The sequence below is a fragment of the Pan paniscus genome, chromosome 12 (assembly GCF_029289425.2).
Source record: "Pan paniscus chromosome 12, NHGRI_mPanPan1-v2.0_pri, whole genome shotgun sequence".
NCBI lineage: Eukaryota > Metazoa > Chordata > Mammalia > Primates > Hominidae > Pan > Pan paniscus.
Genome location: NC_073261.2, coordinates 25353560 through 25371973, shown reverse-complemented (window position 1 = coordinate 25371973; position 18414 = coordinate 25353560). Strand labels below are relative to the sequence as shown.

Below are 18414 nucleotides of genomic sequence, written 5' to 3'. Positions count from 1 at the left end.
TCAACCGTTGATGGACACTTGAGTTGGTTCCATGACTTTCCTATTGTGAACCATGCTGCAGTGAACATACTAGTAGAGGTGGAGAGGTGTCTTTTTTATACACTAATTTCTTTTCCTTAGAAAAGTAGTGAGATTTCTGGGTTGAATGGTAGTTTTACTTTTGGTTCATTGAGAAATCTTCATACTGTTTTCCTTAGAGATTGAACTAATTGACATTCCCAGCAACAATGTATAAGCATTCCCTTTTCTCCACATCCATGCCAATATCTGCTGTTTTTTGAGTTTTTGATAATAGCCATTCAGACGGGTCTTCTGGTTTTTGGAGGGGAGGATTGGGTGAAGCAAGAAGGAGTTTGGAGGGAAGGAGTGGAGGCTTGAGTGGGCCTAGAGTTTGGAGTATGGGCAAGAAGGATCCCAGAGACAAGCACTTTGCCCACGGCTACACAGCTAGTGGAGCTGGGGGGCCCAGCATATTCTCCAGAGGCCCAGGCTAGGCCATCTAGGGGCATGCTTGTTCTGCCCCATCCACTGCAGGTCCTGCAAACATTTTCATCAATTAAAAAAAATAAAAAAACAGAATAAAAATGATACCCAGATGTCCTCTAGTGAAAGGAGGGGAAAAAAAAAATCCATCCCCGGCTTATTGTGAGAGTCACTGAATGAGAGCCTGACTCACTGAAATTCATATAAGATTAATGTAACCAAGTTCCCTGTCTTTTGACACCGGTTTACAGTAAGAGCAGGCCACACATGGCCAGCTCTGGAGTGTGTTAGGACATTTACATTTTACATTTCAGTGTGATATCTGCTAAGTCAAATGAAGAAGTCTTGAAAGATACCTTCTAAGTTCGGAAGTATTTGAGTGTCACATTCCATATGCCAGCAGTTAGTTGTTGCCCTCAAAACATAAGGTTTTGTTTGTTCTTTTGTTTTTTGTTTTTTTAGTGGTTATGTAAGTGAAGTAGATTATAAATAGGCACATACAGGATTTCAAAACTGTAACAAAATTAAGAAAAAGCTGGTTCAATGAGGTTAGATTCTATGAGATTAATCTGAAAAGGGAGAGTAGTTATGAGAAGTCTTAAAAAAGTGGGTGTTTGCCAGAGAAACAAGCAGACACTGGAAGATTTCTGATTAAGTTGGCAGAAATTTATGAGTGCTTAAAATGCCTTGCTTTATTCACGTATTAGAAGCCCTTGCCTTTTTGCAGTTTGTCTGAAGTTGCTATAAACTACTCTCTGTTATGTTGAATGGTGCCTGAATAGTGAGAAGCCAAAATAATTTAGTTCTTTTCAAAGAAGAAATTATAGACTAGCTTATTTTAATAACCCAGTCCAAATTATAAAAAGAAAAGCTTTACCACCCTAATCTCTGGTATAGAGAATGTTCTCTTTTTTAGTTGACACTGGGGGGATAAATGCTTGACTTTGAAGTTCAGCAAGTCTGGTTTCAACCCCAGCCACAACTGGGTGAACTTTGTCAAATTACTTAAACAGTCTTATCCTTGGGTTTTTATTTGTATCTATAAAATTTGAGTGATGTTAATAAGGACCACAGAGTATTGTACTTTGAATGAAAGGTCTTAATTGTCAAATGAACAACTGAATTATTTTATAGGAAGAGTTCAACCTTAATGAATACTCCTGCAGAATTTCATCATTATGATGTTAAAATTGATGGATGCTTTATTTTTTAAACTGAGAAACTAATGCTTACGTGGCCTAGTTTAAGAATGAATGCTCCAACTTAATACATGTTTTAAAAAGATGTTTTGGGATACCAAATGTAAAAGAATTCCGAGTTTGTGTTATTTCATTGAACAAACCCTATTCAGCACTTGGGGAATCGCAGGCAGTGTTGCAGACTCGCTGGCTCCTGGCTGTGATCTCACACCCAAACTGCAATAATATCCTGATAAAACGGACTTCCACAAGTAGGTCAAGAATAATAATGTGCAGACCTAATTCCTCTAATTTACGGCGAACATCTCGTGGTCAATATCCCCGCGGTCAAAGGACTGTGTATCTCTTCCTCTCAGAGCCACTCCACAGGCCAAAAGGCTGACAAACCCTGACAGATAAGAGATTCAAGAGTAGTCCCAGCCCCCATGGGGAGCAAAGACGCTGGCTCAAAAAACGTACTGATAACTCTCCCTTTTGCAGCTCCTCCTTTCTGAACCTTCCACAAGCAGTGGCAGTTGGATTCTGTGATTAGTCTAGTCTTCAGAGCCAGCCTTCTTGAGTTCAAATTCTGACTTCACCCCTTAATGTGAAGTGACATGGGCAAGTTGCTTAATCGCTCTGTGCCTCAGTGTCCTTGTCTGTAAAATGGGCATCATAATAATAGCACCTGCCACATTGGGTGAGTGTGAGAATGAAGGAATTAATACATGTAAATCACTTAGACTGTGTCTGGCATAGAGGACATTCTAAAGAAAAGTTAGCTATTATCATTATATTATTATATTGGTCTGGAATTAGTTCCTGAATCCTTCTGAGATGTGATGACTTATAAACGTAGGTTGAGTTTACTCATGATAGGGTCATCGCAACTATGCATAGCTAAAATCAAATTTTGCTTTTCAAGTTTGTTTTACCTGGAGCCCTAGAGTTCAGGGTTATGGTTTCCTTTGTCACTCCCCTTGAGGGAAGCTTCTTAGTCACAGCCTCCTTCTCTTTCTCTGCACTCTATGCACTCTAGAAAAGCTCCTTTTTTTTTTTTCTTCATCCAGGCAGAGAGGCCTACTGGGACTTAAATCCAAGGAGCTGAAATCTGTTTTGGGATGGGGTGGAGTCACATTCTGGACCCTAGACAGAGAATTTCTAAGTTCCAGAAAGTGCTGCTTACTTCGCATTTCCTCTCCCCCACCTTTGCTTTTGAAACTCCTGGCACCAATGCTGCCAAGGCTGGCGGAGCTTTCCTGAGTGGTGTCTGCCAAATGAGGAGTCAAGGAATTATCTGGAAAGGCAGCCTCCAGGTCCCTGATGTCAAGACCATTTAGAACTGAAAGTGTCCTAATATCAGGGCACAGGCAATAAGCATTAGTTATTAATCAGCCTGAGAAGTTGATTCTAAAATAGGAGGAAATGATTCAATTATTTCCTCTCAAAGGATTACTCAATGTTGTTTTTATGTTTAAATATTTATTTGTCAACATCAAGAATTCTTAGTACATGATGCACCAGCATTTTTGAACAAGTCATAGATTTGGCCACAAATCAAATTTCAGGATGGGAGGAGTGTCTCCCCTTTAAAATAGAAGAGAGTGAGTAGTCTATGAGGAGGGACCTACAAAGACTGGAAACTATTCTTAGCTCCGTCACTGACTCCAAGTTCATCCCCTCTGTCTTTCAGTTTGGGTAAGCATCAATTACTTATCTAAAATTTGTAATAAGAAAAGTCTTCATAATTCATGATTGTGTTTATCCTTATGTTAGTAAATTTCTATGTTGGTTCTATTCTTCCCCTTATATTTTAAGAAAAGAAGTAAGAAAGTAAATGATTATTTTTCTGAAAGAAAAAATTAATGTATTTATTATTATTCATAGACCTTCAACTACTCTTAGAAAGCCTTTGGTGACTCCTGGGAACAAGCTGAGTCAGGAACAAAAGTTTGAGGGTTTGGGGTTGAGAATAGGACAATTACTTGGCTAATGCTTTAGTCTAGTTCTGATTTTGCTACTCCTTAGTTGCTTTGTGATGACTACTTGCACATGTGTCTGTTTGTGAGTTATTTTTGTGAGCATGCTGCCACCAGCCTGTGTGGATGTCTGTGGTTTCACATGATACATTTTATTTTCTAAAGTCTACTGAATTTTATGTTTTTTTTTTTTCAAAAATAGAAACTCATATACTTTCCTTCTTAATTTAGTTTCTTTCAGGACATTCTCATGAGACTGGTGAAATATAACTGCGAAGCAGCATGATAATTGTGAAATAGCATGATCATTGTGAGAGCTATATGACCCAAAACTTCCATAGGAATAAGTGCAATGCTTGCATATCTGAAACCTGCTGTTGTTACATCTCTTTGCACTTAATAAATATGTGTTGACTGATTCATTCTCCTGGGTGGTGCTAAGAAAGTAAAAATCATGGCTGATAAAAATTCTGTTTATGGTTTTGTCTAATTTATTTTTCAGTTGAGATATAGGCTACTCTTCCCAACCCAGTCTTGAAGAGTATCACCAACTGCCTCATGTGTGGTGACCTTCACTGTCGTATGCCAGTGACTCATCTGGAGTAATCTCAACAACCAGTTACCAATACTTGCTCTTGATTGATAAACAGAATGGGGTTTTGGATCTTAGCAATTCTCACAATTCTCATGTATTCCACAGCAGCAAAGTTTAGTAAGTATTGCCTTCTAAGTATAATTTAAATTTTTATAAATTAAATAATTTCAAGAACATTTACCTTGTTTTAAGCAGTTTGCTTCCAGTTGTTCCAGTTGAATTGTAAACTGAAAAATATATTGCTTTTGTACAATCATTTTTCATTACTAATCTATCAGAAGAAATTCTTTGTGATGAATATATCATCAGTTTGGCTTTACATATTCAAATGCAGCAGAATTTAATGTGGTGCCTGCACATGGGAAGTGTTGTGGATGTTTATTGACTGACACACTGTTTGTTTAGATAGATAAGTCTGCTTTTCCATTGGATAACTGTGGGGGATTTAGCTCCAAATTAATTCATTAACATTTCGTAAGAGATCTTAATCAGTTACTTATTCTTTCCCAAGGTATCACAGTATATGACCGGCTTCTAAATTTAATCCTAGAAGAAAATATTGAGAGTATAAGAATTATGATCTTTTCATTTGATCATTTCAGGACTGTCTTTATATCTTTTATTTGCAGGTAAACAATCATGGGGCCTGGAAAATGAGGCTTTAATTGTAAGATGTCCTAGACAAGGAAAACCTAGTTACACCGTGGATTGGTATTACTCACAAACAAACAAAAGTATTCCCACTCAGGAAAGAAATCGTGTGTTTGCCTCAGGCCAACTTCTGAAGTTTCTACCAGCTGAAGTTGCTGATTCTGGTATTTATACCTGTATTGTCAGAAGGTATTATGCGGAAAGCTCCCATCTTCTTTCACCCTGCTCCCCTTTCTTCAATGGTTGATTGCCTGAGCTGCCCTTGCTTTCATTCCTTCCCTAGTCCTTTCTGGAACAGTTAAATTTATAAAGTGATTTGTATAAAAGTGATTTGGATAAACTTCTAGGAATACTATCAGGTTGAGGTCTAGCTCATTCTGAGCTATTTGGATTTACAGTTGCAGGGATTGATTTGTAGCTGACTTAGAGAAAAACCTAGCTTTCCTAGTGACCAAGATAACTGAGAGCAATTGCTTACTTTTGGCTGGAATTAAGAACAAACTAGCACAGAAAATAGTAATCTGGATGTTTTCCATCTCAGGGGGCCTCTAGTAGGTGAAAAGGGGCTTTTAACCTTCAAGTTAAGCCAGAGAAGGCTGATGAGATTGTGTGCCTAAAAATTAATTACTTTTGTTCACAAATTGTTAAATGTTTTGATTTTGTGGCTGTATTTGGCACACACAAAATGTCAAATGAATTAAATCAAAAAGCAGGAAGTATTAGTTAAGGGCCTAGGTCTGAGACTAGACAAGTGTCAAATTCATGCTCTGCCACTAGTTAACTGTGCGATGCCAGCAAGTTACTTCTCTGCCCTTCAGTTTCCTTCTCTGTAAAATGCATATAATGTAATAATATATTTCATCTCAAAGCATTATTGTGAAAATAAACTAAGGTAATGTGTGAAAAGTGCTCATCATCATCACTGGTACAGAGTAAACTCTGAATAAATAGTAATTATCTTTATTACACTGGGATTACAGCATTACAGCAGATGTAGTGTATGAATAAATGGTGAAGAAGTCATTGTTAGGGCTACTATGGGGGCTATGTTTTTAGCTCAAGTGTAACAAAAAAGTATTTAAACTCTAGATTTTAATGTTTATTTTTAAATAAGAAAATAACCATTATGTATATTGATGGTTTTTAAGAAGAAAAGCAATATTAAGTAAAGGCTGAATTTAGATTAAGTTATTTCACAATGCTAAGTGACTCTTTTAATTGTCTGACTTATTTTAACAGTCCCACATTCAATAGGACTGGATATGCGAATGTCACCATATATAAAAAACAATCAGATTGCAATGTTCCAGATTATTTGATGTATTCAACAGTATCTGGATCAGAAAAAAATTCCAAAATTTATTGTCCTACCATTGACCTCTACAATTGGACAGCACCTCTTGAGTGGTTTAAGGTAAGAAGAAATTTGGAAGGAAATAGATGAAAATTACACAATTAAAATAGACACAAGTGGCCGGGCACAGTGGCTCATGCCTGTAATCCCAGCACTTTGGGAGGCCAAGGAAGGCAGATCACTTGAGGCCAGGAGTTCGAGACCAGCCTGGCCAACATGAGGAAACCCCATCTCTACTAAAAATATAAAAATCAGCTGGGTGTGGTGGCACACACCTGTAATCCCAGCAGCTTGGGAGGGTGAGGTATGAAAATCACTTGAACCTAGAAGGCAGAGGTTACAGCGAGCCCAGATTGCACCACTCACTCCAGCCTAGGCAACAAACATTCTGTCAACAGATAAATAAATAAAAGTGAAGAATTACTGAGAAGGAAATGGAATTTCTTATTTCAGAATTGTCAGGCTCTTCAAGGATCAAGGTACAGGGTGCACAAGTCATTTTTGGTCATTGATAATGTGATGACTGAGGACGCAGGTGATTACACCTGTAAATTTATACACAATGAAAATGGAGCCAATTATAGTGTGACGGCAACCAGGTCCTTCACGGTCAAGGGTAAGCTACTGACATTAATGAGATAGAATACTACGTGAAAGAAGTCGAAATGGGAACAGCGGTGCCCTTCTGGTTGGGTTTCTTGCACTTCTCCCTCCTCCCTTTACTTCCTCCTGCTCCATCTTATCTTATACATTCTGAACTATGACGCAAAGAGGTTTTCTGAACACACTATCAAGATTTAAGAAATTTCAGGGGGAAATTACATTACTAATTCAAAGCCACATCTGTTCTTTATTCTTTTTTTGTGACTTAATTTTCCAAAGATAAAGCAATCTGAATGCTAACTTAATTTACTTTTTTTGAATGGAAATACAACTATTTGGAGAGAAAAACCAGCTTTTTTTTTTTTTCTAGTTTGGTGTCAGAGTTTCTGCAATTTAAAAAAGAACTTAATCTTTAGTAATACTCATTGGATTCAAAGTTTAATGAGAGGCTTTGTGATGGTATACTATGGTGTACATAAATGTTGTCGAGTGGTTTTTAATCTTTGTTTGCAATACTTTCAACATCATCAATGGCCTTGAGTAGGTCACTTCATTCTAAAAATGTGTTTTCCAAGTTATTTTAAATTTTATAAAAGCTTATTTAAGGGAAAGATTTCACAATCATAGCTTATCAATCTACAAAGGATTGGGGTCTCCTTAGCACAAGTCGATCTACAGACGTAGATGTAATAGCCCCTTTACGTATGACAGTTTTTTCAGGGCAAAGCAATATTGGAGACAAATTTTTGGAGTTTTTCAATACTCCACCGCTGTAAAATAAGCATCACCAGACCACATTCCTATCAGTGCCTCTTCCTGTTTAATATCAACCCTTACAGTGGTCCTTAATCACACTGTCATTAAATAAATGAGCATGAAGGGATGGAGGATTGCAGCAGTGCTCCACAAGCACTGCCCGTCTTTCAGCCTTAGTGGTCACAGGAGTCAGAATTCTGTACGGGGAAGATTTCACTGAGGATGGGCCACCCTAGTGGAGAACTGCGAGCAAATCTGTGGACTCATCCATTTATTGTTTTCCTGGGTCTTTTGAAATCTTCTCTGTAGTCTTATTCTTATTCTGTAGAAGAGTAGTTTTCTAACAACTACTAGGTCATGTAATTAGTTTTATGGGTTGGACCTGCATTTGTTTAAGTGATATCAGAGAATAAAGATATTAAAGAGCATCATAGGTAATAAAAGAAAGTTTTATTTAAGTGCCTTTCTGTTTCGTGTGTGTGTGTGTGTGTGTGTGTGTGTTTGTCATTATGGGTTATTGTCAGAAGAATTTGAAAAACATTGCTATGAAATAGAATAGAAACATGAAAATACAAGCTTTATATTGACTAGCATTCAATGCTCTCCTAATATTTATATTTCTTTTTGTCTTTAAGATGAGCAAGGCTTTTCTCTGTTTCCAGTAATCGGAGCCCCTGCACACAATGAAATAAAGGAAGTGGAAATTGGTAAGAAAATTTATCAGAATGCTGTAAATATTGCCTGGAAAAATCCTTCCATATGACCCCTGTTCTGAATTCCCTTAGCAGGGGTCAGGCAATTAGCATAAGGAACCTTGAGGAGTAAGTGAGGTGACATCCCTGGAAGCACCTGCCCCAAGCATTTGCTAATATTGGGAACAGGGACACAGCAATTGCAGTGTTTACATTTGTTTATTGTACTTTGTAATTCATGATGCTTTCATGTATGCATCTAATTTCATCTTCATCTCTATCCCAGAGCTTGGGATGGAGACCTGCAGGGTGTTCATTCTGGGCAATGGTAGCCAGATCCGGTAAAACATGTTTATCTTCAAAGTAGCTTATGGAGAGATGAAGAGAGTTCTGTAGAAATATGTGGAAGAGGGCAGTTGGAAAGAAACTCTAATTTCTAGTAGAGGGCAATCCTTTTACTAGAAATCCTTTATAATGTGGGGTTGGTGAAGGCAGAATCATTGGCCTTGTTAGTTTCCCATGCAGATGAGAACATAGTGGGAGCTGAGCTTCAAACCCAGCTGGGTGAATGAAGGTAATGGAAGCAGGGAGGAGGCAAGAGAGGACATAGAAAGAGGAAGGTGCTAGAGATGAGGGAGGGAGGTCCTGGTGGGGTGCATACTAAGTGTTCAGTAAGGTTTTTTTTACATTAAATGGGATAAAATGCCAGTCGCAGAAGTTAATTTTATTGGTGAATGTCCTTACTCCCCTCTAGGAAAAAACGCAAACCTAACTTGCTCTGCTTGTTTTGGAAAAGGCACTCAGTTCTTGGCTGCCGTCCTGTGGCAGCTTAATGGAACAAAAATTACAGACTTTGGTGAACCAAGAATTCAACAAGAGGAAGGGCAAAATCAAAGGTATTTTTATATTGAAGAGAACCATCCTCTTCCCCTTGCACATGGTTTGCACCTGCAAAGTAGGCATTAAAAGTAACAGGTTGCTTTCTTAGTTTCAGCAATGGGCTGGCTTGTCTAGACATGGTTTTAAGAATAGCTGACGTGAAGGAAGAGGATTTATTGCTGCAGTACGACTGTCTGGCCCTGAATTTGCATGGCTTGAGAAGGCACACCGTAAGGCTAAGTAGGAAAAATCCAAGTAAGGAGTGTTTCTGAGACTTTGGTCACCTGAGCTTTCTCTAGCAAGTGTAAGCAGAATGGAGTGTGGTTCCAAGAGATCCATCAAGACAATGGGAATGGCCTGTGCCGTAAAATGTGCTTCTCTTCTTCCGGATGTTGTTTGCTATCTGCTCTTTGTAGACTGTTCCTGTTTGCTGGGAGCTTCTCTGCGGCTTAAATTGCTCGTCCTCCCCCACTCCCTCCTATCGTTGGTTTGTCTAGAACACTCAGCTGCTTCTTTGGTCATCCTTGTTTTCTAACTTTATGAACTCCCTCTGTCTCACTGTATGTGAAAGAAAATGCACCAACAACCGTAAACTGAACGTGTTCTTTTGTGCTCTTTTATAACTTGTATTACATGTTGTAAGCATGGTCCCTTCTATACCTTTTTCTGGTCATAATGAACACTCATTTTGTTAGCGAGGGTGGTAAAGTGAACAAAAAGGGGAAGTATCAAACTACTGCCATTTCAGTGAGAAAATCCTAGGTGCTACTTTATAATAAGACATTTGTTAGGCCATTCTTGCATTGATATAAAGAAATACCTGGGACTGGGTGATTTATATGAAAAGAGGTTTAATTGGCTCACGGTTCTGCAGGCTGTATGGGAAGCATGGCGGCATCTGCTTCTGGGGACACCTCAGGAGCTTTACTCATGGCAGAAGGCAAAGCAAAGGCAGGCACTTCAAACAGTAAAAGCAGGAGCGCGAGAGAGGTGCCACACTTAAACAGCCAGATCTCATGAGTAGTCACTCACTATTGCAAGGACAGCATCAAGGGGATGGTGCTAAACCATTCATGATGAACTCACCCCCATGATCCAATCACCTCCCACCAGGCTCCACCTCGAATACTGGGGATTACCATTCAGCATGAGATTTGGGCAGGAACACAGACCCAAACCATATCACACACATTATCATTGTTAAACTTTATAAAGTGTTTAAGGTACATGGAACACCTGGGAAGTCTGGTAGCTCAGCCCATTTCTTTATTGCATCTGTTATTCACCACGTAATTCAGGTACCACCTATTCCAGGGAGCCTTTCTTGGCCCTCAGTTTGCAGTATACACACTTTCCAAGTACTCTTGTAGCATCCTGTTTGTATCATAGCACTGGTCACATTGCCTTACCTAAATCTGTTTGACAGTCTGCTCAACACGACTGCAAGCTCCATGAGGGCAGGGACATTATCTCATCCATCTTTGGGTCCTTAGTGCAATACCTGGCAGCTAGCCAGTGCTCAGTTAAATATTTGTTGGCTGAATAAATGAATGCACAACCAAATTATTGATACCAAATGTTTTTTTGTGTACATTTCTACTTCTCTAGCTGTAAGTCTTAATTATACAACAAAATACTATTTTTATATTTATGTTTGGTAAATTCAATAACTTTCCTCATCATTTGGAAAGTCAAATTGTTTATTGCTTCCCTACAGTTTTTTCTGAATCTAGCAGGATTTTAACAATATCATTATAATTTGACACAATAAAAGGACAACATGAAACTGATGAGTCTTTATTGGGTTAATTTCAGACGCTATATAATCTTTTTAAAATGTAACATTCTTTTTTATATATAAATAATTGGTGGCATCACAAATAGCCAAAGCAGGGTGGAGAGAGTGATCCTTCCTGGGTGCAGGCAAGAAGGGGATATGTTGTCTACAGAGTTTTCAAAACAGTGATAAAGCTGTCTACAAGTCATTGTGCTTTTTATCATCACTATGCCCAGACAATGTGAAACATCAGAGATGAAGTGCTCCTCCCACAGAGGTGGACTGATCCTTCTCCCCACTCCCTTGGTGTGTCTCTGAATGCAATGTTGTCTTGGAAAACAGCTTTCCAAGCATTTCACTCCTGAGCACTTGCCAGTTTCCTCACTTGTTCTTCACATATCCAGGCAAAGACATCCTGTTTGCTATATGAAGCATTGTATCCCGTATAAAAGGAAGGAAAGAGAGAAATATATTTTTACACTCATCACTCCTCAGGGGCTGTACAACCATGTAGAAATTGTTTAATGTGCTTGTCAAATAGCCAAAGAAAGTGTTAAACCCTGAGTTCCCACCCATGTGTGTGGTATGGTTAGGATTCATCCAGATACACACAGAGAGACACAACAGGAGGAGAAAGGATAGGGGTGTGAGGACAGCGGGCCCCCAATATGGTGTAATCGTGGCAGGTCTCTGCCTGAAGTGGTATGTGGGGTTTTTCTGGTTTTAATTTTGACTTTAACCCCTGATTTGTAAGTTTTTCATGAAATAAACAGAATCATAACTCATGTAGATGGCTATAAGTGCCGTAGTGTTCTGTGGGTCTCTGGTGTCTGCCAGTGATAAGTGTGGCACCCCAGGAAGGCTGTGGACCCCATCAAGGTGCTACGTGAGGGCCATGCTTGGGGTGGTGGTGGGTCCAGTAGACCCTGCAGCCATCCATCCAGCCTGCCCACCCATACTGCCCTTGTGTCCTCCTGCTTTGCTACGTTATCATTGATCAGTGTCCCTGGTTACCTATGTGTTTGAATTATCTTCGTGTTACAGGTGTTTAATGATTTTGCTCCTTCTAGCTTATTTGTATTTCACCTGTTTTTCTTTAAATCAACATGGTTACACTCTGTTACAGCAACTGTATAAATTAAACACAAATTACTACTACTGCTATTGAGTTGTCATGATGAATTCTTTTTTATTTCTGAAATTATAGCATTTCTTGAATTTAAGAGAACAAAAACTTGAAAGGCCTATGTCTCCATTTTATTAACTATTACTAAATACATATTTGATGCTCATAATAATAATAATACACATTTATTCATTATTTCCTATGTACAAGGACTTATCTACTTATTTTACATTTAACTTTCTCATTTATTTTCTCAATACTTCAAAGTAAAAGACAAAGAAAGTTGAATAACTTGCGAAATACTACAGTTATGGAGCAAGGATTCAAACACAGCCAGCATTTTCCTAGCTATATGTGTATACAGAAAGTAATGTTTTGTCATCACATACCTGGATTACTTATACTTTTATAAAATAATTCACACTTACGAAGACTTCCTCTGATGTCTTGGATCAACTTCTTTCCTCTACTTGGAAGCGTCCAGCCAATGGCATGGTTACTTCCCAGTAACCCCCACAGGAAGTACACATTCCTCTGTGCATCCAGCTGAGGTTTTTAGAGAGAGAGTGACCTGGAAAGGAATCCTGTTGAAACGATTTACTTACGGAGTTTTCATTATTTAACCTGATGACAGTAAGCTCTTTGTCAATTTTCACTTTTTCCCCCCAATTTTGTGTCACATCACCTTGATAATTCTTGATTCCATACTGCTGGTCACTGAGAGAACTGATAAACTATTAGAGGTTGTGGAGGAATTCGTGAATATGGGCCAGTGATTTTTCTACCTTAAAACTGGGAGCCCATGCATGGAGACTTAAGACGGAAAAGAACCGTATCAGCAAATCTCATTTGAGATTCTTCTCACATTCATCAGTGCATATGCATGTTGCATCTGCATTTTGTGAAGCAAGGAGTACTAGGAAAAATTTCTGGGTTGGTTGAGTAATGTTCACCATGAGAGAAGTATGGGCTATGAGTAGGACCTAGAACTTAGTAATTTGACTTTTGAATTCTTTATCAAAGATGCTTTAGCCACTTAGGTGACTCTTGCTTCTTCTCCTACCTCCCACACTGCCAAGTCCTTAGAGGCAACAAGTCTCTCAGACCTGTTGATGCCTTCTCCTTAATGCCCTGACAGCACCTTGTCCGTTCCTTTCTCATTATTGCATGAGTTACAACCCTCTGCATCTTGCAACCCAAGTACCACACTCCATTCTTCTCTGAGTGCCCATAGTTTCTTTCCACAGAAACAAACTTTCTGCTACCATCAGATTAATCTCTTGGGAAAACCACTCAAGTCTCCAGTGCTCCTGTGACCTTCAGAAGAAGGCAATCTGCCTTAGTTGGGGTTTCAAGTCTGGACAGAACCTGGCCCTGACCAAACTTTCTAATCATATCTTCCACCAATTCCCCAAACTGGGTTATTCCACTTCCTCAGAAAACACACTTCCTCTCTGCACTTAGGCTTATGGTATTCTCTCTGCCCAGGTGGGCATTTCCTTTTTTGCATCTCCCTGAATCCTACTCATCTTTCAGAGGCCTCCTCTTCCTCCAGGAAGGCTCCCTTTCCCAGTCCTGCATGGAGCAAGCTCTCCTTCTAAACTCCTCTGCCAGCAAAAATCATGCTTTTGCCTCCCATCTTAGTTAAGTTGACAAGTGTCTCTCTGCCTCTTTTGCCTTTGAGAATTCCCTATAATGCTTAGCCTGATGTGTTGTAGAGGCTCAATAAATGTGACTGTCCTGGTACTTAAAGCAGCCATGAAAATTCCCAGTGGGTATATCTTATGTGAAATTCTTGTACTCCCAAGGGAAGCCAGCATCCATGTATCAGTTTATTATATCTTGTTTCAGTAGTAATAATAATCTTTTTCTTTCTTTTGAATAGTTGATCATCATAGCACCTACTGCATAATTGCAGTATGTAGTGTATTTTTAATGCTAATCAATGTCCTGGTTATCATCCTAAAAATGTTCTGGATTGAGGCCACTCTGCTCTGGAGAGACATAGCTAAACCTTACAAGACTAGGAATGGTAAGTGGCAAATACCAAGTTTTTCTCCCAAAGAAAAAGTCCCATAATAACTGTTGGTTACTTGTCTATTAATCTTTCAGTAGCTAGGCTGCTAAGCCCAGATTCCATTTTGCTTGCTAATCTGTTATCAGTGAGTTGTGTTTTTGGATTTTCTTAGAGGCCATTTTCCATCCTGCTATGTAAATCCTCATGGTCCTGAGATCCATCTCAACAGCTCACTTTTCTTCCCCGATAGGATTGCTATTCCTACTGAGTTCCCAATAACAGAATCTGCCCCAAGCCCAGAAAGGTGTAAATTTCATAATGTATTGGTAAGACATTATGAAGTTAAACACAGTAGCAAAATTGTTCCTGTTTTCCAGATGTGAGCAGGTTAGAAAGGTCTATCGGAAAGCATGTGTGTTCTACCTGAAACCCTGATCCGTAAAGTCTAACCCAGGCACACAAGCATGTGCATGAAAGGAGTCAGTTCTGCCTGCTAGATGCAAACTTCATGCTTTCATTTGGAGGCAGATACATGTTGCATTTTTCAAACAGTTGACTGAAGTAGGAGCTCATTGTTTGATCTGTGGAAAATTCAGATCCCTTAAAAAATTCTATGCCCTTGCTACTATTAGCTTTAAATTTTTTCACTTCCCCAGGGGAGTATGGGGAAACCAAAGATGAAACCAAAGTCTATTCAGCACAGAAGGCCCCCTTATTCATAGATTATTAATCAAAATTGATGAGATGGACAGGTTCTTGTCCACTTTTTTGTTATTTAGTCTGTGACAGTAAAAAGGAGAAACACTTTGGGATGAAGACTGTTATTTCCTGATAGTGTTTTGTGGCAGTGGTTTGCCGTCAACATCTCTTGAGTCTAGAATATTTTGGAGGATGACATACATTCACCAACAGCCATAAAACTTGGAGAGGAATGTCTTTGAAGAGCCCAGTGAGAATTTTTAGAATCAAGTAAGAAGTTGTACTTCTTGTTTTCATTTTCAGATGGAAAGCTCTATGATGCTTATGTTATCTACCCACGGAACTACAAATCCAGTACAGATGGGGCCAGTCGTGTAGAGCACTTTGTTCACCAGATTCTGCCTGATGTTCTTGAAAATAAATTTGGCTATACCTTATGCATTTATGGGAGAGATATGCTACCTGGAGAAGGTAAAGCTATTGACATACATTAGGGACAGAAATTCATGCTTATTAAAGGCTGTGAACTAGGTGGCCTTATCCCTGCATTGGAAAATGAATTGCATTTACTACCACAGGCCTTAAGACCAGAACTTTAAATATTTATCCAGAAGCAGACACTTATCCTTCAATCGTCCCTCTCCCATCATTGTCCCAGTGATGAGATCTTCACAGTAATGTTGGTGGTGTGAATTCAGAGTTAGAAGTCCTTTGCTTCAAGGACTTAGCAAACCAGCATCCCTACTTTATTCCCTTGGTCCCCCACCAGGATAACTCTGCCACTTCTTAATTCTGTCCATAAGATTTGAAAGAGGACTTAAAAATTGACGAATTTTGTTCTGGTAGCCATAGGCACTAGCTGAAATACCTTAAAAGTACTCAGAGAGTCTTCATGACTTTCTTCATGTTGGTGACACATTTGCAAATTTATATTCTCACCAGAACAAAAAGAACTATAGCTTCTGTTCCTTAATATTCCTACCCAATTTTATATACTTCTGACAGTTTTATCACAACTCCTGTGATTGCAGTAGTTATTTTTCCCTTCCCTTCATACATTTATGTCCAGTACCTATGGACCCTCCTTGTGAACTCTTCTCTAATTTCTCACAGACCAGGAAGGGTTTGGAATATAACTGGGGCTCAGCTATCAAGGGCCTAAGCATAATAAAGTAAATGTTCAGTTTTACATTTTAAACTCATTTTACTAAGAAGAGGAATTCACATGCCTATAGATGTAAAGGTATGAACAACAGGTGACTTTGGTTTACCCTGGAATATCTGGGAATGCTAATAGCCTCAATAACGGCTCAAGAGACTTGTGAAAGATACAATTTAGGAGAATCTAATGCATTTCTTCTCTCGAGGCTCTCTTCTTCCCCCATTTTCCCACTGGCCACCCATGCAGGTAGAAGTAATGAGTAATGCTCTCAAACACTCTTTTCATATTACAAATGTACTGAAGAACCTGCAGGGACTCCAGTTGTTTGTGAGCTCAACAATGTGCCACATCTGGCCACAAGCTCTTCACCTCTTCTTTCTCAGTCCATCCACCTAAGTTCTAGTTACACTTCTCCTCAGCCAAACCCAGGTGCTAGCTCTCTCACACTCAAGCTTGTGCTGCCTTCAATGTGTGACAACATACTAATCTGGAATGGTTTTCTACTTCCCTCTGTCAATGCATGTCCTCTGACCTTTCCTCAACCAAAATAAATGAAACCCAACAACACCAAACTTCACTCTTCACTTAGGAAAGTTCATGACTGACTAAGGTACTGTCTATAGTCTCATGCAACTTATCTTGCATTTGCCCCATCAAAATCCTCTCTGCACCACCACTCCATCCAGTGGCCCTGGGTGGCTGATCATCATGGAATCCATTGCACCCTTGTCCTCTGCTCCAGGCTGGGTTTGGCCAATGGGAGGCACTGGCAGGAGGTCAGAGGGTGGTCATGTACCTGCCTCTCCACGTGGGGCTTCTGGAGCAGCTGTGCTTCTCCCTCTGGGAGCACCTCTTCTCAGCAGGCCTGCCTCATGCATCTGCAATCCCTCACACACCCGTCTGTGAGAATATCTTGGATTGTTTTATTCACGGTTGTGCTTTCTCCTGTTGCAGTGAGGACTGGGTATTTCATGTTCTTTCTGAGTCCACCCAGAGCTAATTGGAATCACCATGGCGTCTACGCTGTATAAACACCAAATGGGAAAGGGGATCTATTGTCCCTTGAGATTTTTCTAGTTTGGATCAAATCAGTTTCTACAACAGAGATTAATGGGGGTGAAGTAAAGTCAGGACTTACTTTCCTAGAGACTCTGGACAATTTTGAGGGGCAAAGCTTCCTGAGTTTGTGCTTTTTAATATGTGAGTTAAAATTTTAAGCCATTGAAAAACATATAAGCAAATATTCTAAGAAGATAATATGTATTCTAAGAAGAATGAACCAGAATTCTAAGTCTCTAATGCAACAATAGACTAAATATCTTTACATTCCCATTTACTTGGAAGGACTCTGTTTTAGTTAAGACTAAGCTACCTGGGAAATAAAAAGAGGACATTGGGGCTGATATTCTCACAAATGAAAGGAACACAAAGAACAAAACGGGTTCTCTATCCACACATATTTCCACTTCTCTGAGTAAGTGACTTGATGTCAGAGAATCTCACACCAGATTATAACAATAAGACTTTTAAATGTTCAGGATGTTTATGTTTAAAGCATTAGACTGATAGGAAATCTGATCTATTTCTTGTATGACTAGATGTAGTCACTGCAGTGGAAACCAACATACGAAAGAGCAGGCGGCACATTTTCATCCTGACCCCTCAGATCACTCACAACAAGGAGTTTGCCTACGAGCAGGAAGTTGCCCTGCACTGTGCCCTCATCCAGAACGACGCCAAGGTGATACTTATTGAGATGGAGGCTCTGAGCGAGCTGGACATGCTGCAGGCTGAGGCGCTTCAGGACTCCCTCCGGCATCTTATGAAAGTACAGGGGACCATCAAGTGGAGGGAGGACCACATCGCCAATAAAAGGTCCCTGAATTCCAAATTCTGGAAGCACGTGAGGTACCAAATGCCTGTGCCAAGCAAAATTCCCAGAAAGGCCTCTAGTTTGACTCCCTTGGCTGCCCAGAAGCAATAGTGCCTGCTGTGATGTGCAAAGGCATCTGAGTTTGAAGCTTTCCTGACTTCTCCTAGCTGGCTTATGCCCCTGCACTGAAGTATGAGGAGCAGGAATATTAAAGGGATTCAGGCCTCAGGTTTCATCTGGTAACTTTCCTTCCATTTCCCTGCTTCTGGGTGGATGCAAAATGGCCAGAAATTTTTCTCCTCAATCCTCCACCATACTCCAGCCACCATTTCCTTCCCTTTTCCCTTTTGCTTGCCTGTCTTCACTGTGGTGTGGGATGTTTTCACTACTCTTTTTTCCTCTCTCTCTGTCTTGCTTTGTTTCTCCTCATTCTTTGTCAATAATCTGAATAGCAAACTAATCATTCGACAGTAGATTTTCACGTCATCTTGAAGAACATTCTGATTCCCTCAGGCAGAATGTCAGTTGTAAATCTTGTTCCCAACATGCCAGATTTTCTTTATTTTTTATATGTATAATATTTTATATAT

At 39.6% G+C, this 18414-nt stretch overlaps 1 protein-coding gene across 1 annotated transcript; it reads left to right on the top strand.

Annotated features, from left to right (window-relative positions):
• Positions 1-3271: 3271 nt before the first annotated feature.
• IL1RL1 (interleukin 1 receptor like 1) lies at positions 3272-18371 on the top strand. Its single transcript, XM_055107520.2, has 11 exons — positions 3272-3359; positions 4143-4352; positions 4865-5075; positions 6126-6300; positions 6694-6856; positions 8235-8306; positions 9046-9187; positions 9280-9425; positions 13959-14105; positions 15093-15260; positions 17550-18371. Exons 2-11 carry the CDS (start codon positions 4292-4294, stop codon positions 17933-17935), a joined length of 1671 nt encoding a protein of 556 aa, XP_054963495.1. The 5' UTR covers positions 3272-3359; positions 4143-4291; the 3' UTR covers positions 17936-18371.
• The last annotated feature ends 43 nt before the right edge of the window (positions 18372-18414 follow it).